At 39.8% G+C, this 27,931-nt stretch overlaps 1 protein-coding gene across 2 annotated transcripts; it reads right to left on the bottom strand.

Annotated features, from left to right (window-relative positions):
* Positions 1-7,419: 7,419 nt before the first annotated feature.
* si:ch211-183d21.1 lies at positions 7,420-26,905 on the bottom strand. 2 transcript variants are annotated; one of them, XM_036591196.1, is made up of 13 exons: positions 26,788-26,905; positions 23,112-23,967; positions 21,481-21,661; positions 21,068-21,207; positions 19,404-19,654; positions 18,389-18,691; positions 15,584-15,833; positions 14,887-15,067; positions 12,337-12,482; positions 10,377-10,451; positions 10,133-10,282; positions 8,483-8,576; positions 7,420-8,386 (listed from the first exon to the last, which is right to left on the bottom strand). In XM_036591196.1, exons 2-13 carry the CDS (start codon positions 23,917-23,919, stop codon positions 8,326-8,328), a joined length of 2,640 nt encoding a protein of 879 aa, XP_036447089.1. In that variant the 5' UTR covers positions 23,920-23,967; positions 26,788-26,905; the 3' UTR covers positions 7,420-8,325. The 2 variants fall into 2 exon arrangements, with proteins under 2 accessions (XP_036447089.1, XP_036447081.1); XM_036591188.1 differs by having other exon boundaries at positions 8,483-8,579.
* Between the last annotated feature and the right edge of the window lie 1,026 nt (positions 26,906-27,931).

Raw genomic sequence — 27,931 nt, forward strand, 5'->3', positions numbered from 1 at the left:
TATTTCGTTCTTTTTGTTTTTTTCTCTTCCTGTCACACCTCCAGCTCTTCCTGTGTCACAGGCCACAGATTTGACTTTGTGAAAGGCAGCAACATCTCTGCCTCACACATACGCACACACTCACCCACACACACACTTCCACCATAGTAACAAATACATCATCACCAGTGTCATTGTTCATCTGCATATGGGACCCCAGGCAATCAGGTTTGTCTCTGCATGCTTTGTTAGCCCCTTTTTACCCTGTTCATCAATGGTCAGGACCCCCACAGGACCACCACAGAACAGGTACTATTTGGGTGGTGGATCATTCTCAGCACTGCAGTGACACTGATGTGATGGTGTTGGTGTGTCAGTGTGTGTTATGCTGGTATGAGTGGATCAGACACAACAGTGCTGCTAGAGTTTAAACTTCTCAGTGTCACTGCTGGACTGAGAATAGTCCACCAACCAAAATACCCAGCCAGCAGTGTCCTGTGAGCAGCATCCTGTGATCACTGATTAAGGACTAGAAGATGACCAACACAAACTGTGCCTGCAGCAGATGAGCTATCGTCTCTGACTTTACATCTACAAGGTGGACCAACAAGGAAGGTGTGTGTAATAGTGTGGACAGTGAGTGGACACCAAGTTTAAAAACTCCAGCAGCACTGCTGTGTCTGATCAACACAAGACCACCACCTGAGAATAATCCACCACCCAATTAATAGCTGCTCTGTATATATATATATATATATATATATATATATATATATATATATATATATATATATATGTAAAATGTGTGTGTGTGTGTGTGTGTGTCTGTGTAAGTAACCCTAAACCTAACCATAGCCTTAACTTCAGAAACAAAATAAAAATGACTCTACTCTTTCAGTTTTAAAGAATGAAAGATTGTAACATTGGTCTTCTGGTCTTGGCATTATCAGCTTTTCCTAAATCTTAAGTGTTACAATTCTGTTGTTTTTTTCCTGAAGATGTACAAAAACAAACACAGCACACACTCTACACACACTGCAGCCTGCACAGACACTTAAAGGTCACAATAAGGCAAACGCTTACAGCCTTCTACTATAACCTGAAACAACATGCTACAAACCGGATGGTCTGCAGAGCATCATATAATCCACGCTTCAAATAAAAAAGTGAAAGCCACCAGGCCATAGCCTGAAAACAGCGTGCAATGAAACGCGAGAGTCTGTCACGCAGCAGGAAGGAAGTAGAAGCAGCTTGAAAGAGTGAGCAAAGAAGAGCGAGGGATAGAGTCAGAAACAGAGTGTTTAACAGGAGGAACAGTGCAGTGAGAGAGAGAGAGAGAGAGAGAGAGAGAGAGAGAGAGAGAGAGAGAGAGAGATGGTGCAGCTGAAAAAAAAGGAGCCATTCATTCACATTTGCAGTTCATATTATGTACAATGTTCTTTATTATCTGAGAAAGGTACTTTTGATATTGACCAAATTTAGGGACGGGATGAAAAGTGACTCACATCAGGGAGAAAATCATCACTGTTTTCAGTATTATCACAGGAATGTTACACTGAAAATACTTAAAAAGCACTAAACCATATTTAACTGATTTTAGCAGGTATTATGTAGGTAGACTTTCAGTTGAACCTCACAGTTCAAATTAATATGATCTCCAGCAGCCCTGCTTACATTTCAGATGACTGATGATTCACATTGTCTTTCAAAACATACAGCTGAATGCACAAGTTTGGCCACCCCTGACATGTTTTGTTGATGCTCTAAGTGAAAATAAGTTAACACCTCCTCTACAGAGAACACACTTCTGCACATCTTAATACACATTTATTGCTTATTTGACATGTTTAAAAACAAAACAAAACAAAACAAAAAAATCACATAAACATGGCTTGTGCAAAAGTGGCACATTTTATGGTGATTTTTTTTCAACATGTTAAAAACATGTCAAACAAATACAAATTGTGCACTTAAGTCTGAAGAAAAATGCCATATTTAATTTTGTTACTATAGAATGTGTTGATAATAACACAAAAAAAAAATCATGCAGTTTGACCAGGGGTGTTTAAACTTTTGCACACAGCTGTAATTGGTAATTTAAAAAGGCTATCAAAATGATCAGAATTAAAGCAGTATGATCATCATTGGGTTTTATGCCATGGTAGATCCTCCTCCCTAGAGGACTGCGTTCTGAAAAGCTAAGGCACGATGGCGAACCCCGTGGATCCAAAAAGCCCACGTGGCTCAGAGTGGGGTGGACAGCAGAGAAGGATTTCTCACTTCTCCACTGAGGTTAGCAGTGTATGGACTTCTGAGGATGTGACCTCATTGACCTCATGCCCAAATGAGGCATTTGGGTGTAAGCCAATTTGTCAATTTGTTTTTAAAAATCATCACTATGGCAACCTGTAGTAAACAAAAATGTTGCACATCTGACTTTTCCTACCTACATTTTTCTCCAAAACAAATGCGAGTTTGTTAAGGAGTCAGTATATAAATGTTGCTACAGGCAGGCAAACACTACTGCTCACTGAACTGACATAATAAGACCTCACCATAACACCGGTGCAAACCAGCAAGCTTGTCAAATGTGGTTAAAGTGCTTTGACAGTAGTATTCTGCTCTTTGAGTTGCTGGTGGTCTTATATAACAGGATGTAACAGTTAGGGGTGGGAATCTCTAGGCACCTCACGATTCGATTACGATTCAGAGGGATGCGATTATAAAACGATTATCGATGCATCTTGATGCATCTTTTTTTTGCTATACAGGATTTCTATTTTCCTACTGCCTGAGGACTTGGTAGTTTTAAAGCAAAGTATTTGTAATGATCCATAATGCATTTACGTCCAATATCTTTTATTAATAAATCAAATGGAAGTGATGTGGCAAGTGAACTAGAAGGCTCTCATTCACTGCTGTTTGGAGCACATGAGACGCTGCTGCCACTCATCTGCGATAAAATGCGCTGTTAGGGTGACATAAGATCCTGTGGTAATGGATGTCCATGCAGCACGTTACAGCTATTCTACTCGTTTTCTTTAGTGAATGTATAACTTCGGTTTTGGTCTCGCTGTAGAGACAGGGGGATCGCTGTGTCAGTAAAATATCGGGACGTGTGCAACATAGCGTGAAAGCCCTGTTTCTCAACGACTGAGAACTTAGCAACGAAGTTGTCTGGCTAGCAGCGAACGAAAAGGCACAGATTTAAGACGAACATTTGGAGATTAATGGACTTATTCGCGTTTATAAGCAGTGCAGTTGGTTTCCTGGTACGTTAAATGCGCAACGAGAGACTGTCAAACACTAAAAGTCGCAAAGATGAAGTCGCTTCTCTTTCGAATTTTCCCGGTCCACCTTAAACGGTGCCGCATTTACATTCGGCGCCGAAGGCAGAATTTAGGGTGGAACGGGAAAATTCAAACAAGAAGCTGGAGAATGAGAAGCGACTTCAGCCTCATAAAACAGTCGAACGATGAGAGACATTTTACAAGAAACTGGTCTACTTCTAAGGAAACGTTTTCTGGTGGAGAGGGGAGGAAAGCGGCTATAACTAGTTAAAGCTTAAAGCAGAGCAAAGTAAGTCAGCGTTTTCGTTTATATTGTTCAGCCTAAACTAGGACATTATCACATACTGAGACATGCTGGACATTAAATGTTGTGGCTCCCAAGGTGATTTGATTTTTGTTGAAAGGACAAAATGGCTCTTCTTATCATTTGGGTTGTGACTCCTGACCTAACCTGGCTTTAACGCAGAGGGAGCCGGTTGGATTTCTCACTCATCCGTGTGTGTTTGTTATGTGCCGCCACAGACTGTCCGGGCGCTGCACTTACCCACTTCCAGGTTCCGCCTTTTGCGTTCCGTCAATATTACGTTATAAATTAAATATTTAGAAAATCGATTTTTGACATTTGTGAATCGATTCAGAATCGTACACGTCCGCATCGCGATGCATCTAAGAATCGATTTTTTCCCGCATCCCTAGTAACAGTAGACCTTCATGCAAAGTGCAGCATTCAGTGTGGTTTATGGATCATTCTACTGAAGTGGTTCAAAGTCAGAGCTGAAAACACATTTTAACTGACTTTGACCTTAAACTAAAATCCTTTGGTTTGACTGACCCTATACCTTAATTCTGTTTATTTTATTAGCAGAAATGATTAAACGTTCCATTCTGTTACTACCAAAATTATCACAACTCACCAAAACTTAAATGTTTCAGTAGTGACAGTTTTGGCTAATTTTCAGCAACTCAGTAATGCTACATCATTCACTTACACCCTCAAAGACACATACTTCACCAAGTTATGACTTCTCTTTTGATATTCTTTTAACACACTCGCAATCATCAGATTCATCTGCTTGTGGAAGGGGCCAAAAGCACAACCCACGTTTCAAAATGTTCTTTTGCAGGTTGGGTGCAATTACACATTGCCACCAGAGAGGCACCAAATCCCCAAAACTCACACAGTGTAGCTATTTTTAAGTAGAAGTATATTTATTAAGTTTAAATGTAGGGGTTTGGGTTTGGGACAGCTACCTCCCAGCAGACAGAACCATATATACAAAATCATAATTTATATTGTTTATTTCTATCTCAACTGATGCCTTTGGTTAAAATAGATTAAAATATAATACTTCTAAATAGCTAAGACCTGAATACTTATTTGTTTTTTAATGTTTTTTTATTGTGGGTCTGCAGTGTGGACTAATTCAGTTGGATGGTCCTTATATTAAAAACCCCCATAATAAGAAGGATTCAGTGACATTCAGGGGGGAAAGTACATATGTGGTTTGGAACATATTTGTTTACCAGAGGGTATGCTAGAGGGTTTGAAAGGTGATTCATTTTTTCCATAAAGAAAACCTGCTTAGACTTGGAGTTCCATATTTGGACATGATGCTGACTACAACATGATGCAGGACATCAGAGGCCTATTAAGACACTTTTCCACCAAGTAACGCAGCACAGCAAGGCAGTTATCAGAACAATATCACTGCTGATGGAACAAAACCTCATATCTCCATTTTCATCGTTTTTCAGTTTTTGGGATCATTTAAAAATGCCTGTTGCTCTTTACATTGTGTGTAAATTTCATGATGAATGGACCAAAGGTAATGACCCAAAATGACTTGGAAAAAAAATCTGGTTCCATTGACTTACATTAAAAGTAAAGTATGTTTTGTCCTGTAAAGTTACCATTTTGGAGATACAAAGTTGTTCCAACAGCAGCGATATGTACCCTGGTGGAGTACCTGTGACAATGTCCCAACAACTGAAGCATGAAAGTAGGTGGAATTTTCTGGAGGTTGTGTGACAGTCAAATGTTCTTTCATGCAACAGTAGTGTTGACAGCAAACACAAACAACAGCAATACTTGATTAGCTTAACATCTGTTTTACCTTTCATACTGCATTGGGTTTTATATACAGAGTCAGAGTGGCTAGCCCTTTTTCCAGAAATGATGATCATCCGACTCAAGTGATGACTGCCGTCACAAAGTGATTCTATTGTGATTTGCATTTGATCAATCAATGATCTGCACTATTTCTTGCTCCATCCATGAGTTCCAGCTTGGCCCACTTGGTATCCCAGCAAGAAAGGTAACCACATTCAGCACAGGTACTTAGGCATGGTACAGTTTACTTGACTAGATGATACACTTGTTTAAAGAGCATTTTCTCAGCCAGATACCTTAAGCCCAATGCCAAGCCTGTCCAATGGGAGCAGAGGTCAAGCATGTTTCCACTGGACAGTCCTCACTTTTGCCTTAAACGAATCAGCTGTACTGAGGAATCCTGCTTTGTGGAATACCCTGATCTGCAATCCTACCTGGTTGGGAGTTGCAAATGAAATGGCGGAAATCATCAGACTCATTACTGCAGACTGACTGCTGTGACACAATAGCTACAACAACAGGAACACTGCACAAAGCTAAAACAGAGAAACTTGCAAAGAAGAAGACAACACATATTCAAGTGATTCATATCTTTAGTTGGTCCTGGCCTCTAGTGGTGAGACTTGGTATTACAGATTAGAAACTCTTTCCTTGGCAGTGCACCATAAAAAGATAGATCTGTTTTTAAAAAGTGGTAAAATGCTCTTCTGCACAAGAAGTGGTAACACTTCATTTTGATGGTCCACAGTAGATGCTTTGTAGATGTGTATTTTGTTTTTAGCATAACCTCAATCAAACATCTGTTTAATTCCCTTTGTATAACTCTAAATGAAACCTGCACCCTAACCTCAACCATAAAACCTAACCCTAACCCAGCTGATAATCAGATAGACGGTTAGCAAGACCGTGCCGATAACTGAGTCCTCTTATTTGGGTAACTGTGTGGAAATAACCACAGAGCAGTTATTATTTGGGTGGTGGATCATTCTTTGCACTACAGTAATATTGACATGGTTAGTGTGTTGTGCTGGTATGAGTGGATCAGACACAGCAGTGCTGCTAGAGCTTAAACTCCTCAGTGTCACTGCTGGACTGAGGATAGTCCACCAACCAAAATACCCAGCCAGCAGTGTCCTGTGAGCAGCATCCTGTGATCACTGATGAAGGACTAGAAGATGACCAACACAAACTGTGCAGCAGCAGATGAGCTATCGTCTCTGACTTTACATCTACAAGGTGGACCAACAAGGTAGGTGTGTGTAATAGAGTGGACAGTGAGTGGACACCAAGTAAAAAACTCCAGCAGCACTGCTGTGTCTGATCCACTTGTACCAGCACAACACACACTAACATACCACCACCACGTCAGTGTTACTGCAGTGCTAAGAATGATCCGCTACTTAAATAATACCTGCTTTATGGTGGTCCTGTGGGGGTCCTGACCATTGAAGAACAGGGTAAAAGGGGGCTAACAAAGTATGCAGAGAAACAGATGGACTACAGTCTGTAATTGTGGAACGACAAAGTGCTCATATATGGTAAGTGGAGCTGATAAAATAGACAATGAGAGTAGAAATAAGGAGGTGGTGGTTTTAATGTTATGGCTAATCAATGTATGTGAAGTATAATAAGAAATCACATCACCCAACCCAACCTAACGTTGAGTTAGGTTTGCATGGTGGAATACTTCTGTCTTGCTGTGCTCTGGATGAAAACATTCAACAATGCTTTTGTTTTTAACTGGCGGCAAGTGTTTCTGCCATCAATGGTGGCTGTTGCCATGGTAACCCCATTAACCGTCACTAAACACAGGCCTATCGGAGAGCAGTTAGAGCATTTGTATATGAACTACAGGGGACCACCAAAATAAAACGCGACCAAGAAAGTTTCTAAGCACATACAAAACACCCAAACCCTTCACTTCACTCTCCTTTGGGTAAAATGCTCTCAACACACACACAGCTAACCCTGAGTACCCTGAGTAGCTTCTCTATTTTCAGTACCCTTGGGACACATACAACACATTTACAAAGAGAGAGGCACATCTGACCCACAGAAACTCAACAGGACTTCAGAATACAACATAGTAACATTAAATGATCACGGACGCTTCTCATTATTCTCCGAGATGAAATGCAACTATAGTGAAACAACTATAGTGCGGTTTTACGAAAGGGTAAAGGACTTGCTCTTGGCTAATAAATGTAATCCCCCACCTTGCGTAATGTATAGCTGAAGCTACCAGCATTCGCATCTTAAAATGAAATAAAACACCGACATATTTACAATAAAAAAGACTGAAGACTTACGACCAAGTCAACTATGTGTACGTTAACATAAAGGTATAGTAAGTAGAATTTCCCTTCAAAGCTTAAGAAAGACACAGGACGGTTTTGTAAACTTCATCATGTCAGTGTCAGAAATGAACACTTACCAAGGGGCAGATTTTGGCTGAGATGTGTCAAATATATCAAATGGGATTCACTGCGGAGCCCTTTCCCCTCATATTTAACATTTCTGAGACATTCTGGGGATATTTCACCTTCAGCCTTGGTCAGTATCTGACCCTGCATCAAGTTCATGTGATGTACGTAACTCCTCATTCAGAGGAACTTGGGTAACATCCTCTTTTGCTTATTGTCTATAGAGCTGTGTCTCAGAGAGAGACATTACATCTTCAATTCATTCAGTTTAAGGTTTACAGCAATTCATTTAGTACTTAGTGCACCTTTAACAGCCATGTTTGGATGGCACTGGAACTTTTGGACAAAGTTAAATGAGATTTACTCATGATGATACATATAAAAAAATGATTTTCCCTTAAAATGCACACACAAATACACACACAAACACACACGCACACACTCTCTCTCTCTCTCTCTCACACACACCCATACACACACACACACACACACACACACACACACACGCACACACACACACACACTAGAGTTCAATGGGTGACTCTTGTTCATTCAGCTCCATTGAATAGTAGTCTTGAGGATGTCTGTGGAAACACAACACAATAAAGTAAGGTTATATACACTTGTGTGTAAAAAAGACACACTCATTCAGAGATATGAAACAAGATTTTTAGACATACTTCTTCTTGTACAAGTAGAAGAAAATGGCTCCTCCCATTGCAAACAACAACACCACGGCCAACACAAGCCCCACCTGCAGTCCCAGTGAAGACCCTGCTTCACAAGAAATAAACATGCGCTTGATAAATGAGATGAATAAGCAGACACGTTCTCATATCTACACTGCTGTAAATAAAAAAAAAATCTGTTCTAATAATAATAATAATAATAATAATAATAATAATAAAGGTTCTTCCAGCATAGCAGAGCAACAGCACATGTAATGTGTGTGTGTTTGAGAAAGAGTGACTGAGTGTGAGTGTGACTGTTAAGAAAAACAGACAAGGAGAATTGGAGATCTGGTGATTTTGCTGGTCAGGCAAACTGTGCCTGGGGTGGAACCCCCCCAAGGTTATGTCTTTAGTACCTCTAGTTAGGGAACATAAATGTGCCATATTCTATCGCAGTATTTTTTTTAAATTGTACTTCTTATACCCTGTCTTGACTCCAGGCTTTTTATTTTTCTACTTAAAAAAGTTATTAGAAGATACAAATAAGCACACCGGACCTGGGAAAAATGAATGCAGTGTACCTTAAAACATTAAAAAGGTACACAATAGAGTTTGGCAGTACAATGGTAATAAGGTCAGCAGTTATTTAAAAATTATGACTGTATTTCAAAAATATGATGTGTTGAATTTCTATTCTGTGTCAATGGCCAAGTAAACAGCTACTGATCGGTGAAGCTGCTGATAGAAAGAGGGGAAAAATCTTTGTCAGAAAAAACCTCAGAAAAACTTTAGAATCATAGCAGCTCAGCAACAGCAAAGAGCTGCACACACCACACAATGTCAGCTTTCATTCTAACACCAGTCATTTGACTTTGTGCTCCTCTAACAGGTGCCATTTTAACACCCGTTAGCTGGAACCAAGCCTGTACTGTGATACGTAGCATGTTTAGCCTGCTAATTAAGATGGTGTTAGCTTAGCCAAACGCTACAGTCCCAAACACCGCAAAACAGGTTTTCTGTCACTCCAACATCACTTACTCAACTTTTGTTCTCTCATACATTAGTTTTTATCATCTACACTCGTTCCAGCAGAGCAGCAGTTAGTTAGAATCAAACCTATACTGTTGTGTGTGGCACTGTTTGGGTCTATGTCCTGCTCACTAAGCTAGCATTAAGTTAGTTAGTCATTCACTCGTACCCTCAGAAGACACGTCCTTCACCAAGTTCTGAGTGAGTTCTCTTTCAAAGCAATCGCAATCATCAGATTCATCCATTTATGGAGGTCCGAAGCACAACCAATGTTACAAAATGTTCTTCCTCACATTGCGTGCAATTACACATTTCCATCAGAGGGGTCTCCAAATCCCCAAATCTTACAGAGTGCAGCTGTAATTTCACCTTTCTGCCTCTTCAGCACCAGTTGCTCAATTTCACTGCTTTAGTTTGCACCGAACATGTTCTGTAGTTCTGCAGAGCTGTTATCATGCTAACCAGTGCAGCCATGCTATTGGCATTGCTATTTAGGCAGTTCGCTGCTTAATCAAGTATTAGAGAGGAAATGATGCATTTGACTCATTTTATGTCAAGGGAGCGTGTGTATGCGTGTGTGAGAGAGAGAGAGAAAGAGAGAAAGAGAGAGAAAGAACGTGTGTTCTGTACCTTTATTATAAAGGCGCTCCTGGGCGATGCTGCAGGAGGGTAAGTGTTCACTGCGCAGTGTTTGGGCCACATGCTCCCTCTGCTGTTCAGACAGTGCAAGCACAGAACCCTCCACATACAGCTTCTCCGATAAGCATGTTAAATTCACACCTAATATACAAAGAAAAAAATCAGCAATATGATAATAATATGCAAATGAGTAAAACATGTAAAATGACCATATGGTTATATGTATGTGTGTCACCTTTGAGGTGAAGACTGGAGATCCCACAGTGACAGGACTGCTCAAACAATGCAGCAAATCCATCCACATTACAGTCTGAGAGAGAAAAAGATTGAGAAATTGAGCGTTGGTATGAAGTTTCCAGCTGAGCAGGATGACAGACAAACATAACAGAGGATTATCAGTTTTTAAAAACATACCTGCTCCTGCTATACTGGGTGAATATGGCACACTTTGAAAATAATAAAAAAAGTCACTATCTTAATGCAGCTACAGAAGGGTGTGTGTCAAAGTCTTGTGAGCTACCTCTCCATACTGTCATTTGAGATATCTTATATTTGAGATATCTAAAATTTGGCCAAATTTTAAGGAATCATCACATGTATCCTGAAACAACATAACAATCCCACAATGCAATCGGGGCTGTAAGATGGGATCAGAAATCAAATTCTAATTTTCCCTTTTTTTGTTTTGTCCAATATTTCAATGTACTGAAGTTTTAAAGTATACAATAACATATTATTTCGCAAAGGAAATAAGTGAGGAGATGTATCGCTGCAGTAAATAAAGGCCAGATTTTTAAGTCAATGTTATGCCTCCTCAATCCACCAGGGACAGCACAAACTATCAAGCAACTCCAAAAGCAGTGTTCAAACCAGTGACTCTCAGCCTGGGGGGTCACAGTATACAGACTTTTTCTTAAGTGTCTTTGAAAATGACCACGTACCAGGAGTACAAGGAATTTATAGATGCAGGTGTCAACATAAAATTACTATACTACTTATTACGTGTAATATATATATATATATATATATAATAAATCATATATAATATATATGTATATATATATATAAAACACTTTAAAAACTTTATAATAATTTGAGCATAGTAAAGACCCATTGTCTTGTGAGACTGTCATCTCTCGCCACATTATAGCACTGTATGACATGCTCTGCTTGATGTATAGGCAAATGGGAAAATGTAAATTATTTGGCATGACGTTATTGGTAATGTCACATATACACGTTTTGAAATTTCAGCAGCCCCCAACTTGAAACACGTTCCTGCATCCCTGCATTAGAGATACAATCAGGTATAGTATATAAGGTATAGTATGTACAACTGAGAGAACTGAGCATTTAATATAAATCTAATATAATGTAAATATTTAGAAAATATGTATATTGCAACAAATTAAAGTGTATAGGCACACTGACTACAGTAGAAGAAAGTGGGAAAAAATTCTTATTCAGAAGGATTGCAGCATGATATATGCAGTGGTTATGTACATTACAATGTGTTTAATAAAGTGCATGTGCAGCAGTTAAAGCAGAGGGATGTGAGAAGGGACCTTGTTTAGGAGGAAGAAGCGGTGGAAGTGGCAGTTAGTCTCCACAGAGAAGGAAACGGCATAACTGTTAGCTTACTGTGCTATAAAGTGTCCACATTCAGAACGCTTGCTTGTCAGAAAAGACTACCATCTGTAACAGATCTCTGGGTTGCCTCACACGAGAACATATTTTTGCCCATTTAGTGTAAATCGGTTTATAAAGTAAACATAACCCCTCATTCAGAATGGCTGAGCTGCTTGTTTATTGCCAGCAATGGCTTGTTCTTCCCTCCATCTGGTAGTCGTCATTTATAACAATGTTAGTTAAAATCTGCATTTTTCCTTTAAAATCGATTAACATTAGAATGGAAAATTTTGTTTCGACAGCCCGACAATACAATGTGGAGACACGTTTTCTTGAAAACTGTGCAGTGCAGCAAACGGCAAAATCATAAATGAATTTAACCTATGAAAGGCATATGAACCTACGTCCTCTCTCAACGAAGACTCTTACGGAGGCAAAATAATAATTTGTAAATCATTTCTATTACAAGTGTTGTGAAAGTGCACACTTCTGGCTTAATTCTGATGAAACTAAAGACCTTGAGTGCAAGGTGGCATTGATGAATATAAGAGATTATTTAAACATACTGAAATGTGTGTATTCCGGCTGCAGGCACAGGTCTATGGGGTTGGAGTAGGCAGAGGTTGGGCAGTAGTTATGGATGTGAGGTGTTGAGTCAGAGGAGATCCAGACAGAAGATCCTTTTGTAGCACATCGAGAGATAGAGTCAAAGCTACAAACACAAGACAAGGGCAGAAATGAGTTACACAGTTAATGAGCACACAGGTTTCAGTTAGCTGGTAAATAAAGGTATTAGACAACACCCCCCCCCGGCCAAAACGTTTTACAATTAAGTGAACTAAATTAAATTAAAGTGTGTCTGTCCTGTGATGAGGCTTTAACATGGTTGGAGCTACAGTTCAGTTACTGAGGAGTTTAACTTCAGTACATTACTGCATCCTGAGCTGTGTAAAGCTCCCGTTTGGTTTAACTTACACTCCCCATCAATCACACTCAAGGTGGCAGCTTCCACCCCTTCCATGATGCTTGCCACCCAAATTCTACAGCTCTTAAATATGATGCAAAAAGTGTAACGTGTCTATACTCCAAAAAAGGTGGACAAGAATAACTTGTAAAAACAAAATAAAAAGGGAAGCCTATTGGTCACGAAAAATCATGAGGCGCCTCTGTGTATGCGACCTGCTTTCACACTCTGATTGCTCAAAACATGCACAGGGAGCAGCGCAGAGTATGGCCTTTTCACACCAGGTCTGATTTTCACAGATTAAAAAAAGACAGAGTCTGAAGCTGACTGACTGAGACCTGCATAAAGTTTTAATGGACCTAGATTTGTGTTTCAAGGATGCATTAATAAGCAGGCTGTCCAATCAGAGCCAAGCTGTCATAGTTATCACTGTGGTTTATTTGCTTGTTTTGCTGAAGCTTTGTTGCTGTCAACTTCAGTAATTTCGTTGGCGTTCCTGCTGCAGGAATAGATTTCTTCTTCACCCTCAGAGTGAAAACGCCGCTGTCAGTTCTACAATCTAAATCTAATTAATAATCTGACCTCCAACCAATCAAAACATGTGAAATAACAGAGCTGATATGAGTTCTGATGTTATTTCTCTTTCCCTCTCTCTCCATTGATAAGCTGCACTGTTAAAGGGTCCTCGAGTCAAGAAGTTCAAGGACATCTGGTTTACTGGATTAAATCCCATGACAACATCATAATGTTAAATATGTTTTAGAAGTAGTTGACAAATGCACTCACAAGCTATCTAAAAGAATGTATAAAATGAATAGTGAGAACTACATCAGAGCTGCATTTGATTGGCAGTTAGCATTGAGACTTTCACCGCAGTTGAATTCATCTCAAGGAATGATTAGAAAAGTCTGCAAATTGCAAATCTCTATGCAGCTTTTGACCAGCCTATAAAACTGTTCTGCTTAAACATGTAGACTACTTCTGCCTCATTACAGTAGGCATACTCTGAAATTGGACTAAATGATACATTCAGTGCAGTGAAAACTACCAGAGTTACAAAGTACCTAGTTCCCAAACACAGTTGTTTAGAGCAGATAAGCAGACTGGTTTCTGTTGTTTTGCTGTTTTTTGAAGTTGGTCCATAAATCTGTACAAAATAGATCTGAACTAAATGTAAAAAGCCCCCAAACCACAGGTGCCACATTAACATGCCACCCTGCCAAAACTCCCTGCCACCATTTTGCCAAATTTTCTAGATCTACCACTGCCATCAATCACTACTGCTGGCTTTTGTAATGAACATAGCTTAGGCCAGAAACATACTTCATGCAAGGACGTTAATGCAGATGCTTCAAGTGATGCAACTACAGTTCACAACGCAATTCATAACGCGAGCAGCATTCTAAGTGATACAGCAAGGGGCGATAAGCAACAAGCAAGCCTGAACAAGCTGTCTTATACTGCCAGCATGCTTTCTCAGCTGCCGTAGCAGACGAGCAGTTGAGTCTCATGCAAAAATGGTTTGCTTTTAAAAACATAAATGCATATGTCACTATCTTTTCCTTCCAACAGAATCAGCTCGCTCTCCTCTACTGTCCACATTTAGCTGCTGAGGCTGTGGGATGAACAGTAGGTTCTGTTGTTATTTGTCCTCTGTCGCCCGCTTGAATACTATTTTAACCGCCACAATAACATATAAAACGCTGAGTATGTTTCTGGCAAGGAACGGTGTTGTTGTTTTATCATTTATGAGGTTCGCTCATTAACCACTGTCAGAAAAGTGGACCAAAAATAGTGATGTCGTTGTGGAGTGGTTCAGGGTTACCGCTCATACCGCGCTGCTCCGTTTTAAAACTGGATAAAGTTAAAGCTGGAGTATATCACAAAGTGCTGAGATTTTTTTACGTATGCAACACACACAGAAAATGAAGTATTAAAGTATTAAGTATTAAAAGCCAGCCCATTATAAATATGAATAATTTATATTTTAGATGTTTTGAGAATTTGTGACAGTAAATGTTGTGATTAGCCCATCATGTCATATGGCCTCTTTTTTTGCGCAAAAAAACCAAAAAAACAACAAAAAAAAAAACAACATATGACTGAAGTCATTCTTGAACCTTTTCTAATAAAAACTCTGGTAAGTACACACCTGGGAACTGGGTGTACATGCTGCTGTGTAACACTGTGGAAAATGTGACGTAGACTTTGGTCATCAGAGAACACCAGCAGGTCTTGAACTTGAGAGTTCCTGCCACAAACACTGACCTCCCCAAGCAAATCAAAACACAACATAACTGCACCCAGACCGGCTACTGCAGGCAAACTCTGATCTGCAGAGAGAGAGAGAGAGAGAGAGAGAGAGAGTGTGAGAGAGAGAGAGAGAGAGAGAGAGAGAGAGAGAGAGAGAGAGTGAGAGAGAGAGAGAGAGAGAGAGACAGACAGACAGACAGACAGACAGACAGACAGACAGAGAGAGAGAGAGAGAGAGAGAGAGAGAGAGAGAGAGAGAGATTTTAGAGAAAGCGCTTGTGGCAGAAGAAAAATAACACTTCAGTAGAGAAAAAAGTTGTTTAATGTGCTTAGAACAGCAAACACTTAAAAAGCTTCACACATCTGCAGAACAGACAAATCAGGAACAATAAACCAGCACAGATGAAATGCAGAAGTGCATCAGTGTATAAATGGGAAAACTGAATGACAGTGGGTCTAATATTGGAATTGTGTCTGATAATTTTAACCAGTGATGCAGTCTTCTATTTTTAGATTGCAAACATATTGATGTACGTGTTGATGCAAATACACTTCTTATTGTTATTGCAAATGCACACAAGCAAAAACAGACTCACCGGCTCCAGAATCGTTCTTCAGTAAATAGAATCCCTTCTCTCTTAAATTCCCCTTCAGCGGGACCACATGTCTTTCACCACTGCTTCCGAACAGCACCAAAACCAATCCATGTAAGGGAGTTAATGGTGGACCAAGCAGCTCCACAAAGAGACTCCGCCCAGCTCCAGAGACCCCACCCACCTCGTTAATGACCAGTTCTTCACGAGGATGGGGGCAGTCATTCCTTTTCATTGGTGTGGGTGAAGCAACCTACAAAAATTGCACATGTTTAACTGGAGACATTGATACAGACCAGCTCAAAATCTTTCGCCAGAACATTTGGGTCACTTTAAAGGGATCGATTCAGTGGTCAGACATTTCTGTTTATATCGTCAATATTACTAGCTATCTAGATATCTATCTACATTTAAGGCATTTGGCAGATGCTCTTATCCAGAGCAACTTACAATTTGATCATTTTTACACAGGTACGTGAAGGCAGTTAGGAGTCTTGCCCAAGGACAGGTGTGTTACCCACTACACTATACCAACCACCTAATTATAGCTAGCTAGCTAGCCATTATGTTGCTGCTGTCAGAAGAAAACCTTGTATCTCCATTTTTGTCCATTTTTCAGTTTTTGACATAATTTGAAAGTGCCTGTTGCCCTTTACATTGTATGTACATTTCATAAAGAATGGACCAAAATAGACAGCCCAAAATGACTTGGAACAATGTCTGGTTCCACTGACTTAAATAAAGTGTGTTTTATCCTTTTCGTGTAAAGTTATAATTTTGGAAATACAAAGTCGTCTTCCGACAACAGCAATATGCATGTTCTTGTATTTTGTTTGTTTTAAAATGTAAACCTGTTGTTAAATATTAAAAAAAAACACTTAAACAAACAAACAAACATGCGTAACAGTACTAGTACTAGTCACAATGCTACATAATGGCAACATATATTGCCATTTTATTTATTATCCACAATGACCAGTAAACCTTAATGCTGATTATGGAAAAATAGTGGTAAATATGAAAATAAAAACAAACAAAAAAAAACAAACAACAAAAAACATCAACAAAAAGTTACTTTTTGAAAACTCTACTAGTTTTCTACAGTAAATGGCAGCATCGTCACAATGTCTACAACATAAATATAGCCATTTTATTGCTGAGTGAATGTTAGATCCACATTCCTGTCTGAAGAAAACGGCCACAACGAATGAGCAAAAACAAAATGACAATTTCTAATTATTAAATGCAGGTGTTTCAGCCACACCCATTGCTAACAGGTGTATAAATCAAGTAAATAGCCATGCAGTCTCCATAGACAAACATTTGCAGTAGAATGGGTCACACTAAAGAGCTTCATAACTGTAAACATGGCACTTTCATAGGACGCCACCTTTGCCACAAGTCAGTCTGCGAAGTGTCTGCCCTGCTAGATCTGCGGTATAAAGCCCAGCGTTTTCTAGGCAGAAACAGTAAAGAAATACAGTGTTTATGCTACAATTAACAAATTAACAAATCAACAAAATGTTATTTCTTTCATAAGGTGATCCCTTTGTGTCGGTTAATGTTGTGAACCCATATGCATCTCCCCCTCTTCACACAGCTGTCACACAGCAACAGTCCCAGCAGTAAGTCAGGTTTTTATTGTTGGTCGTTTTATATAACCTAAATAAAGTTTATTTAAACAATAAACAGACTATACAAACATTTGTATTATGTGAAAATGCAATGCAAATAGAAACTGCTTTTGCCTCGTGATGCATGTGTGTCGTGTCTGGTTCGAAATAAGCATCACAGTATGATTCCAGATCACATCTGGTGTGAAATGGGCTTAAATACTATCATTGTGAAATAGAAACATCTAGGAGCAAAAACAGCTCAGCCATGAAATAATCAACCATAGAACAGGGCTGCCAAATGCTGAAGCATGTATCATGTAAAAATCGCCTGTCGCATCACTCATTGCAGAGCTCCAAACTGCCTCTGGAAGCAACATCAGCACAAGGACTGTGTGCCTAATAAAATGGGTTTCCTTGGCCGAGCAGCTGCACACAAGGCTACGTGCAATGCCAAGTCCAACAAGCTCAGGTACAGGTGTGATGGCCATATAATATATCACTTTTGGCCATATAATATATCTATTTTGGCCATATATCTATTTTTTGTGGAAAGAATGATCTGTCCACAAAGATCATTCTTTACTATCAGCCAAGTAGTTTACTTTTAAGATTATATTATTAAAACAATACTGTTTACTTGAATGTAATAATAATACTAATAATACTAACACTAATAACAATAATAATAATAATAATAATAATAATGATAATGATAATATGTTGCTGCAATTGTTACTGTTCACATTTGGTAAAGAAGTGTCTGCTGACAGGATTCCTGTTTTCATTATATGTATGGTATCGAGAATTGTGTAATTTCACCAGATTCTGTATTAACTACCAAAGGTCTGGTATCACAAAGCCAAAAGGACGAATGTTTACCCGAATTAAAGTTCCTGTATGGACACTATCCTTAAGCATTCTACAATTTTGTAAATAAGGACTATATGATTGCTGTTAGAACAATGTGTGAAATCTGAAACAAGGCATAACGAGACACATGATTTATTTGCCCTCAGGAAATGACCTCATCCTTAAATGTTTTTCACTGTCTGTATCCAGGTGCTCTCAGGAAATGACACCTCACTATCACAATGATGCACATTTCATTTCTCATTATTCACACACCATGTTCAGTTCTCTCAGGAAATGACTTCACTGTATCACACTGAAGACAGACACAAAGTGACATTACCATGAAGGAGTTATGGCTAAGTCTGTCTGGTCCGCATCGGCTGAGGCTCTCGTCACCCGTGAGTGCAGCAGGGTCTTCCAGCAGGGGGAGCTGTCCTGGTGTCAGAGCCTGGATTAAGTCTGCAGAGTCTCTGTCAGAACCACGTGCCCGGTACACTATGGCGTCCAGCAGGCCCTTCGTTGGAATGTTGGAGCCCTCGCTTGAGGGAGGAGACGATGAGCGGTATATTGCAATGGCATCGGGGCCATTCTGGATGGTATTGGCTGGTATGGCAAACTGTGGATTGAGCTTATGACTCCCAATCTGTGAAAATTGAACAGGGAGGTAAGAAGAGTAATGTCAGACCTATGAGCCAAGAAATGAACTCGAAGTAGGATAAAAATAATAAGCTACAATTTTTAAGCATTTTAAGAACACTGTGATCTAAAATTAGATGCTATACAGAATAAATATGACATACAGCTGCTTTGTGGCAATGCCTATTGTAATAGTGCTATATAAACAAACTTGACTTGACCCGATTTGCTGGTACAAAGAATTTACAATTGCTGTTTCACAGTTGTGTCATTTTTTAATTTTGTGCCATGTTTTAATTAATGATAGAGAATGATAACTTTAGGGGAGAGCCAGAACCTGTAGGTTTTAGTAGAATTTTAATGGCAGCGTTCATTTCTTTATTCAAAACTGCTTTCTCTGGGTCATCATGAGGGCATTCAGGTAAGCTGTGGAATATTAAATTACTCTCATACCACAAGCTTGTAAGTCAAGAATGGATTCATTGAGCTGTTTAGTTTCTTTTTTTGGACGGAAGTCATTTTTGGTTATTGTGTTTAATCATGGTGGTTTTAAGTGTGGCTACTTTTCCTCGTGTTTTTGCTTGGTACTACCCTATCTTAATTAAGTATCCGACCATGATGACTTATTTGTTAAAACTGCACAAAAGTAAAAAACCTAACTGAGAAAAAGAGAAATAAATCACACAATTACTATTGTCTTAAGACAGCAACAGACTCACCAAGAAATACCCGTGAGTATCCGTGTAGTATCCATAGAGTTCAATTTCGAGGTACACTTTTCCATTGTTACCGTTGAACAGCAGTAGCCAAATGTTGTTGAGTGACATGCGGTGGCCAGACGGGTGCCACAGCTCCACAAACTCTTCATCCTCTGCTGAACCTGGTGAGTCCGTGTTCACCTCGCTGATCAGGAAATCATTATCATTGCGTGAAGGTGGCTCAAATGGCTCTTCTGCCTTACTGGCATTGGCTAAAGAAAGAGGAGATTGTGATTGTCTTTCTAATGAACCTGGGAAATGTGGCAAAAACCGCAGAATCAAAAACCACTGTGTAGACCACATTAGGCTGCAAGAAGGCAGGGTTAAAACAGTAAAATGGTTACATTACAAATCACTAGTTTGGCAAACAAGGACAGGGTCAGTGATACAAGGCACCATCCTTATGAAGCACCAAAAGCTAATTGAGTGCTAACAGTTACAAGTTACAAGAGTTACAAGTTAGGTGCATGAGATGCTTAACCTATCACCACCACTGTAAAGATAATGGGCCTCATTCACCAATATCTTCTTAAGTTATGTTTTAAATCTGTTCTTAAGGAAGGTCCTAGGAAAAAGTCTACATCAGATTTGTAACGTGTTCTTAAACCGCAGAACTGTTCGCACCTTTTGCTCTTAAGTGTATGTAGATTCTGTTCTTACCTAAGAACTAATCCCAAAAAAGAAAATGTTGGTGAATCGTTGTAAAAATTGTGTGAGTGGGTTTTAAGAAGAAATTTCTTCTTAAGAACGGTTGGTGAATGAGGTTCAATATGAGTCAGTAGGGTACAAAGCACCATCTCACATCAAACCACTCTGAATGACTTTGTTTACAACTGTACCACTGAATTATGCCAACATTTTGAATTCCCCTTTAACACTGCGCACTGCTACATCAATACATGATGTGCATCAAACAAAATCTGAGTAGTTTGATGATCTACAATAAGTACAGCTATCGATGAAAGGCACAGACCAAATTCAGGCTTCAAGATGGCTACTACTAGTGTTTGTAGCTATGTGACATAATTTTGTCTATTTTTATAGACAACAGTACAGCATACAATTCATTGTATTTGATTAAATCATTAAGAACACACTTTCAATGCCATTTTGGTAGGCATGCTATACCTCTGCCTATGATCTGATAGCGCTTGTCTCGTTGCCGTTGCTGCAACTACAACCCTGCAGGTGGATAAAGATGAAATAGACCAGAATGACCAGAATGAAGATAAGCTTGATTTGGTGGGCTGGATTCGTATAGCCCGCATTGTACAAAATTGTAACAAAAGTGACTATAAAAGCTGCCAAAGGACACAACATAATAACACAGCGGGATATCTCAGGCATTTAGAATTCAGCTTTCATTTCACTACTGTAACATATCAAATATATCACTTAAATATAAAACACTCAAATATATCAGTTAACACACTTTAAAATTGGTTGTAAATTGAGTGTTTTGGAAAAAATGTCATGTTACTGCCTTTGCTGGATTGATTATGGCTTTGTTATCTCACGACAAACCGCTACGGCATCAAAATGGTGGCAGTGCAATTGCATGATGTCTTCAGAATACTACGAATACCAGAAACCACAGAAACGAGTACTTTTAAAGGATGCTGTACCTGAGTCATAAGGGCAGGTGTTATACCATGTGCAGGGGCTGGACTCTCCTGACCCCTGCAGAAGAAGCTGAAACATTCCAGGATCTCTTGTCCAGTGAGCAACACCACATCGTCTGATGAAAGCATCACCTTCAGAAATCCTAGTCACACAAAATGAATGCACTTATTCGGTATAACGACTAGCACTAAGATAATGACTATGATGATTTTCCCTGTGCTCAGACTACACCTGTGCCGTTCATGGCAAATTTCGGCTGAAGATCTAAGCCAATAAGAACAGTGTCTACAACATGGCACTATTCATTACTGCAAATCAGAAGCTACCTAGAAACAAGCTGACTTGTTTGGTGATAGTCTTAGCTGATAACTGAATTTAATGGAACGCTAATCGGTTTAACAGGTGTGGTGATTACCCGCTGCTGAGCTTGAAGGGCTTCCGTCCAGGTATGAGTGTTTCTGTGAGATTGGCACTGGGATTGTTTGTTCTCCCACTGTAGACAAAGGCATCGAGTGGCTGCAGCTGACTCAGAGGGCTGTCTTTAGTGAAGTCTGTGACCTGGCCTTCATACACCGCTAGTGCCCAGCCATCTAATTCTGAAAAGTCAAAGATTAAAGGCTTTGAGCACCAGTTCATTCATGTACACCCCCGATCAGAAGTGGATATTTATTCATTTATGCAAATGCATGTTGCATTGGTATAAAAAGTAACTGCCAGTATCAATAAACCAAGAAACATTCAGTCACGCACCCAGCACAGAAGATGAATGATATAACAACAATGCATAACAATACAGGCTTAATGTCTTTGAGCAAAACTCAAGCAGGATGTGGGAAAACTAACAGTACATCCACCTACACTTTTATACACTAAACATTTCAGAAGTGCACTAGTACACTGAAGTCTCACATCACATCACATAACACAAAATTTGTGATTTACTCAAGGGGTCAGCAGATCGAGACCTGGACGGATGGAGTCCAGCACAGTTTTATCCTTTACCTGCTTAAATACACTTGATTCAACCTTTCAGTCAATTACCAGTAGTGGTGATCAATCACGTCACATCACAATATGATTTTGTGCATCTCCAAATTGGTAACATTACAGGAGAAGAAAAAATTCTTAACTTGTCATGGACGTCGATGTAACAAGGTTTTTTTCTAATTGTGGACCATTTCTATTGGTCTATTCATCATGAAATTTTACCACTATTCAAAAAGTGGAGTCTTCAATTTATGCAAAATGTAAAAAAATGAAGATACAAAACATCACTTAAGAAAAATTATTGAATTGATAGATTGGACAGTACTTATTTGTGGCAATAGTGAGCCTTTGTTCTGTTCCAACATTATGAAACCTAATAAACCCTAAATATTATGGTATTTATTGTGTCCCCTGTCGACTAAAGAAACCGTCTGTGCTGGATGCCGACTCTCTAGGACTGGAACTGATGACCCCTATTTATACATCTCTGGGAGACTTAAGGGCAGATTTACTAAAAGGACTGAATAAAGTTTGAATGCTTCCCTGATTACAGATTACTGTTTAAATCGTTACTTTTAAGGTTACAATAATTACTTATTTTTTGAGATGTTGACACAGGTAAAAGTTAAACACGTTGGAAAATATGTAATTATTTAAATATTATTTCAAGAAAATGAGATTATTTCTGCATAATAAATCAGAAATTTGAGAAAAAAATGTGCATGCAAGAAATGTACGGTAGATCTGTCCACAGCAGCATGCACAAAGTTTAGTTTTACTTGTTTGAGCCACCTGCTGCTATAGACAAAAAAACCAGTGGGTTTAGGGGTCATGATGATTAGTTTGTGGGGTTGGTAGGAGTTGCTTGGTGAGGGCGGGATGGGGTGGTATGCAATGCATATGCAATGAACCAAACGTGCAAAACAGCAGCCACCTTTTGATCTTATTCTGATTGTTAAAGTGCTGTAGTGCCTGTTTAGTAAATCATGACAGCCAAATTAGGGTTTGCGTTGGTGCTAAACGTAGAAATGAGAAGGTCTGATATGTGTGTGAAGTTACTTGACAGAGAAGTGGTGTCCACGTTCACAGTGGTAATCCCGTCTTCACTGGCCTGCAATCCCACACTGGTGCTGACCGTGTCTGTGCGTGTGTCATACACGACCACTGTCAGAGGCCCTCTTTCCTTAACAACGTTGAGTTCCAGTGGTCCAGACGGCCTCTCCCCGCCCAACTGAATCCTTTCAATCCGTAGTGAAGCGAAACTTGGTGGTGGGCACTCGTTGGCACGTCCCGGCGTGGGTTGGCCAGTTTGAAAGGTGTAAAGACTATCGGAGAGCCAGCACCGCTGTATTGATTCATCATCCTCTAGGGCTTGGTCATCCTCCAAATACGGAGAGGAACCAGGTGTGAGGACCCATGCCAGCACGTCGGCCTTGCCCTTTCCTGAGGTGTACACAATGGCGTCTAGTAGCCCAACTGAGGAGACGTTCCCTCCTTCAACCACAGGGGTCCAGGATGGGCCGTACAGGGCGATGGCGTCGGGGCCGTTTTGGACCGAGTTAGGTGGAAGGGGGACGGCGGGGCGTGGCTGCAGCTCAGCCGAGCCCACCAGAAAAAATCCATGCTGGTCCGTATGGTGCCCGCTAAGGTCCAACACGCAGTATGCCTTGTTGCCGTTGCCGTTGTAGAAGACAAGTGTATAGCCATCCAGGGAGACGGAGCTTCCATTCAAATAGTAGAGCTCTACGAACTCCCTTGTGTCTAAGCTAGGATTGTCAGAGTTGACCTCACTGATCATCAAACACGCCTGCAGTGCCTGTATGCACACGCACAGCACACACAGCACACCCGTTACACTCAAATGCATGATGGCAGCCTCTCAATATGCTTGAAATAGTGAAATGGATGAGAAGACCTGGAGGAGACAGAGAAACAAGCCAAGACATCATTGAAACAAAAGAATAATCGTTTCAAAGGTGCAGTTTTCAAATTGCAAGACCTGCAATCTATGAGAGGTAGGGAATATGACAATATTTTATCATTATTGTGATTTCTGAGCATGTCATGGATATTAACAATACATAACAAAACGGAAAACTGAGATTAATATTAGTCTAGTTTGACTGGATTTAGTACAGTGCAGTGTGAGAAACGTTAACCAAAAAACATCTTATACCATGTTAAAACATTGTGATGAATAATGTATGAATAGAGTTTATTCCAAAAATGTCTCAGAGTAGCATGATATGGTATTTTTGCCATATCGCCCACTCATAGCCTACATTATTAACAAGTCTTAAGCTTTGAGTGAGGAAATACAAGCTAATAACATGCAGCTTGTTTATTTAGACTTCCAGTGTAGAGCTACTCATCCTTCCTGACACCTCAATGTGAAGCTCTGAAGACAACCTGAGTGTGAAAAACCACAGACACGAATAGCAAAGAAACTACTTAGCACATTAAGACTACAACCTACCGCTGCCTTGTTTGACCTACGGAAGTAATCTGAATATATCTGAGAGTTATTTGTGAACGACAGTACTGAAGAGAAAAGGCAGGGGAGGTGTGGGAGAACTTTGGTCAGTGGACAACACATGGATGACTCATATGATGAGACATGCAGCATATGGTCTTGTTTTACTTTTACACACACTTGAAAAAGATGGTTCTTCAAGCATTCTTTGGAATGGTTCTGTTTGGAACCTCAAGTTCAATACAGAACCATTTCATGCTTAAATGGCTATTTTAGAACCACTTTCAAAAAGCCACTTGTATATACACAACACATTCTCCATCAATCTAAAGAACCATTTCACCAAGCAAAGAACCATTTACGCATGAAATAATATAGAGCTCATGGTTCCAAATACAGCCATTGCCTTTATTAAAGAACCCTTGAAGAACCATCTTTTTTTGGTGTGAGATGTCATTCTAGAGATGCTGCACCCCATCCTTTCAGGTCACAAGCTACATACTATATTATTACATCTACTTACATAGTGATTATCCAGAACATGGATGCTATTATCAGTCAGAAAGGAGCACAGCTGTATCTTACTGGATATGTCCCCTAGCGTCATAACAAGAAAGGGTAAAACTTTTCCAGAAAGTTTGTTTGTTTGTCTGATTCAAACCATGGTTTGGGATGGTAGTGGGACCCTACAGAGATTTCATTCAGAGCAATGCAAGAAGCACCATTAAAGGTCCCCACTGTTTTCAATATTCATGATGTGGTGTCAAACAGGGACGCATTATGATATCGGAACCATATCAGTATCAGTCGATAACTGAATTAAAAAACAATTATCTGACAGCGGATGATATTTCAAACCGATATTTAATAACGCATTTATTGTATTCCAGAAGAGCAGAATGTTTAGGCGACGCTGGGCTGCTATGCTAAAATGTCTGTATCTTATTCATTTTACTACAGTTGTAAACCTCCACAAATAAATGTTATATTTCTCTCTAATGTTGATTCAGGTAGATCTGAAGGTTATACATTTTACAAATGTTTATGTATCCGCTTTTAGCAGATATGTGCATGAAAAATATCAGATATCAGCTTTAGTTCACAATTCTTATATCGGTGAATTCCTAATGTCAAAATAACAGGTTATTGTTTCACAATAGAAATATTGGACAGTTAGCCAAGACATGGGACTGCCAACAAAAGTGGGCAGAAAAGCCTAAAACTAAAGTAGAGAACTGTTATTTCAAAACACAATGTCCCAATCAGATGTATGGCAATGTATGGATTTCAAACACAGGACAGATCCCTTAAATCCAACTTATATTAGTCACAGGGCCATATCTGTGACATACATACCAAGTGATTTGAAATTGGCCACTTTCAAATATGGAACATGTATTTCATTCCTATATCAACATATATAAAGATACACATGTTCCACATATATTTAACAATATATGTTAGAAAGCATTATTTCTATATGGATGGCATACTCATATATGCTAGCTGCATGTTATATAACAGTTTTTATCAGTGTATTTCATTTGAACTTTTTGCTTTAAAAATCTGTGTGCTTGTATCAGATATATATCAGACAGAAAGCATGTTATCCATATTTTATGCATCTGTTCAACCACCTATCAGACATATAAGCATTATATGTGAAACATGTATGTGCAATATTTGATACTTTATACATTTTGGGAATGTTTGGTAACCAAAAACAACTTGAGTATGAATGTGTGTAGAGTCTGAAAACTCCTCCGGAACAGAATTGGGACACATCCAGCTCTATTTCTCCTCACAATCTCTGACTGTGTCTTCAGAGTGAGAGTGAAAGAGACGGTCAGCCTTCTCCACTAAACGTGCTCAACTGCTCGTGCTAGTACAGAAGTTTCGAAGTTTTAACTCAGCTCTGACCAGAAAACAAGTTAAGAACCGTCGAGTTTGAAACATTTCCCACATTTCCAGCGCAAAAGACCAGACCAGAGCAGTCAGAGTCAGCGCTGCTCTCCACAGAGCTCCTACAAACGGGCTAAAAGCTCCTCAACTACAGACAACTTTCCCTCAGCAGCGGCGGAGTCGTCATGATGGCTCACTGCTGCTGAGACTGGGACTGAGTTCGTGCTCTAACTCACAAACTCCTCACACACCAACAAACTGCCGCTAAAACAACGGAGAAGCCCAGAGAACAAGACTAAAGAGTCATATCCATGATTTGGGCTCCGTGTCTTTGCGATTCGTGTTTCGGGATCCTCTTACCGTTATGTTTCCCCGCCGCTCCCCTGTTTCGTAAACTCTGGCTGTCGGTCGTTCCGTCGCCACCCCTCTGCCTCGGCCCAGTATCTCACAGTTCTGACAAAGCCCTCGTAGTGCCTTCTCCCCCCTCCCCTCTTCTTTCATCCACCCCCTCTTCCCACCCTATTCCGACCGAGGGGGCGGGGTTTGTCAGAGAATAGGTGGGAAAACGCAGGTTCTTCTTCAGTGTTCCCTCGCTCGACAGGGGGCGTTGTGTTTAGAAAAAAAAACTGTACGGGGTCCTCAGACTTTTTACACCCACAAAGTGGGGACCGTGATGAATCTACGTTATTTAGCAGCAAGAATGAGTGACTGTTTACGGTCACAGAGGTTCCGTGTGGAAAAGGATGTAGCTCATGTAGCGTAAAGACTCTCGGCCACCTCAACACGAAAAATCGGAAATCTAAGCTGACTGTACATAAACAAAAGCACTTCACTTGCTCAAGATAATGTTTTAGGAGAGATATGTGTGTAAATTCATGTCCAAGACTAGTTTTCGTTTACTTTTTATCACTAATACCAGAGCCATTTTAAGAGGAAAACTTTCTATTTCCCACGTTGTATCAAAAACAGGACTACAAAACAGAAAAGGAAACTCAGCTGTATGTTTCTTTTTTTCTACAGCAAACGGGTTTTGGGCAGCAAGATGCTGGAATTACTGCTACTGAGTGCTGATTGGTTGGCGACCAGAGCAGTTCATTGGCTGTTCATGCTCACGGACATCATGGACGTAAATGAAGCACTGTTTTAAACTCCTATAAAGTTTAAAAGCTATTAAAAATATAACAGCAGTGTTAAAATGTTTTATGCTGTTCTGTGTTCAGGATATGAATGCATTCTTTTATTTTAAAAATCTTTAAGCATTTATAAACTATGATTTTGCTCAAATGCTCTATATTAACCCATTCATTTTGGACTCGCTCGGGAGCGCCCTCTAGCGTTTCAGAAACCCGGCAGATATTACAGAGGGGTAATTCTCCTCTCTACAAGTTCTCCGCTAATACCGGTAGGATGGGTTTCCCAGTATCGCCCTCCACTGGTCACTTTGAGTTTTCCTGTAGCTCTCTTTAAAACAGCGTGTTGCAATAACGGCGAGATTAAGTGTGTC

Source organism: Colossoma macropomum, unplaced genomic scaffold, assembly GCF_904425465.1.
Source record: "Colossoma macropomum unplaced genomic scaffold, Colossoma_macropomum, whole genome shotgun sequence".
NCBI classification, from domain to species: Eukaryota; Metazoa; Chordata; class Actinopteri; order Characiformes; family Serrasalmidae; genus Colossoma; species Colossoma macropomum.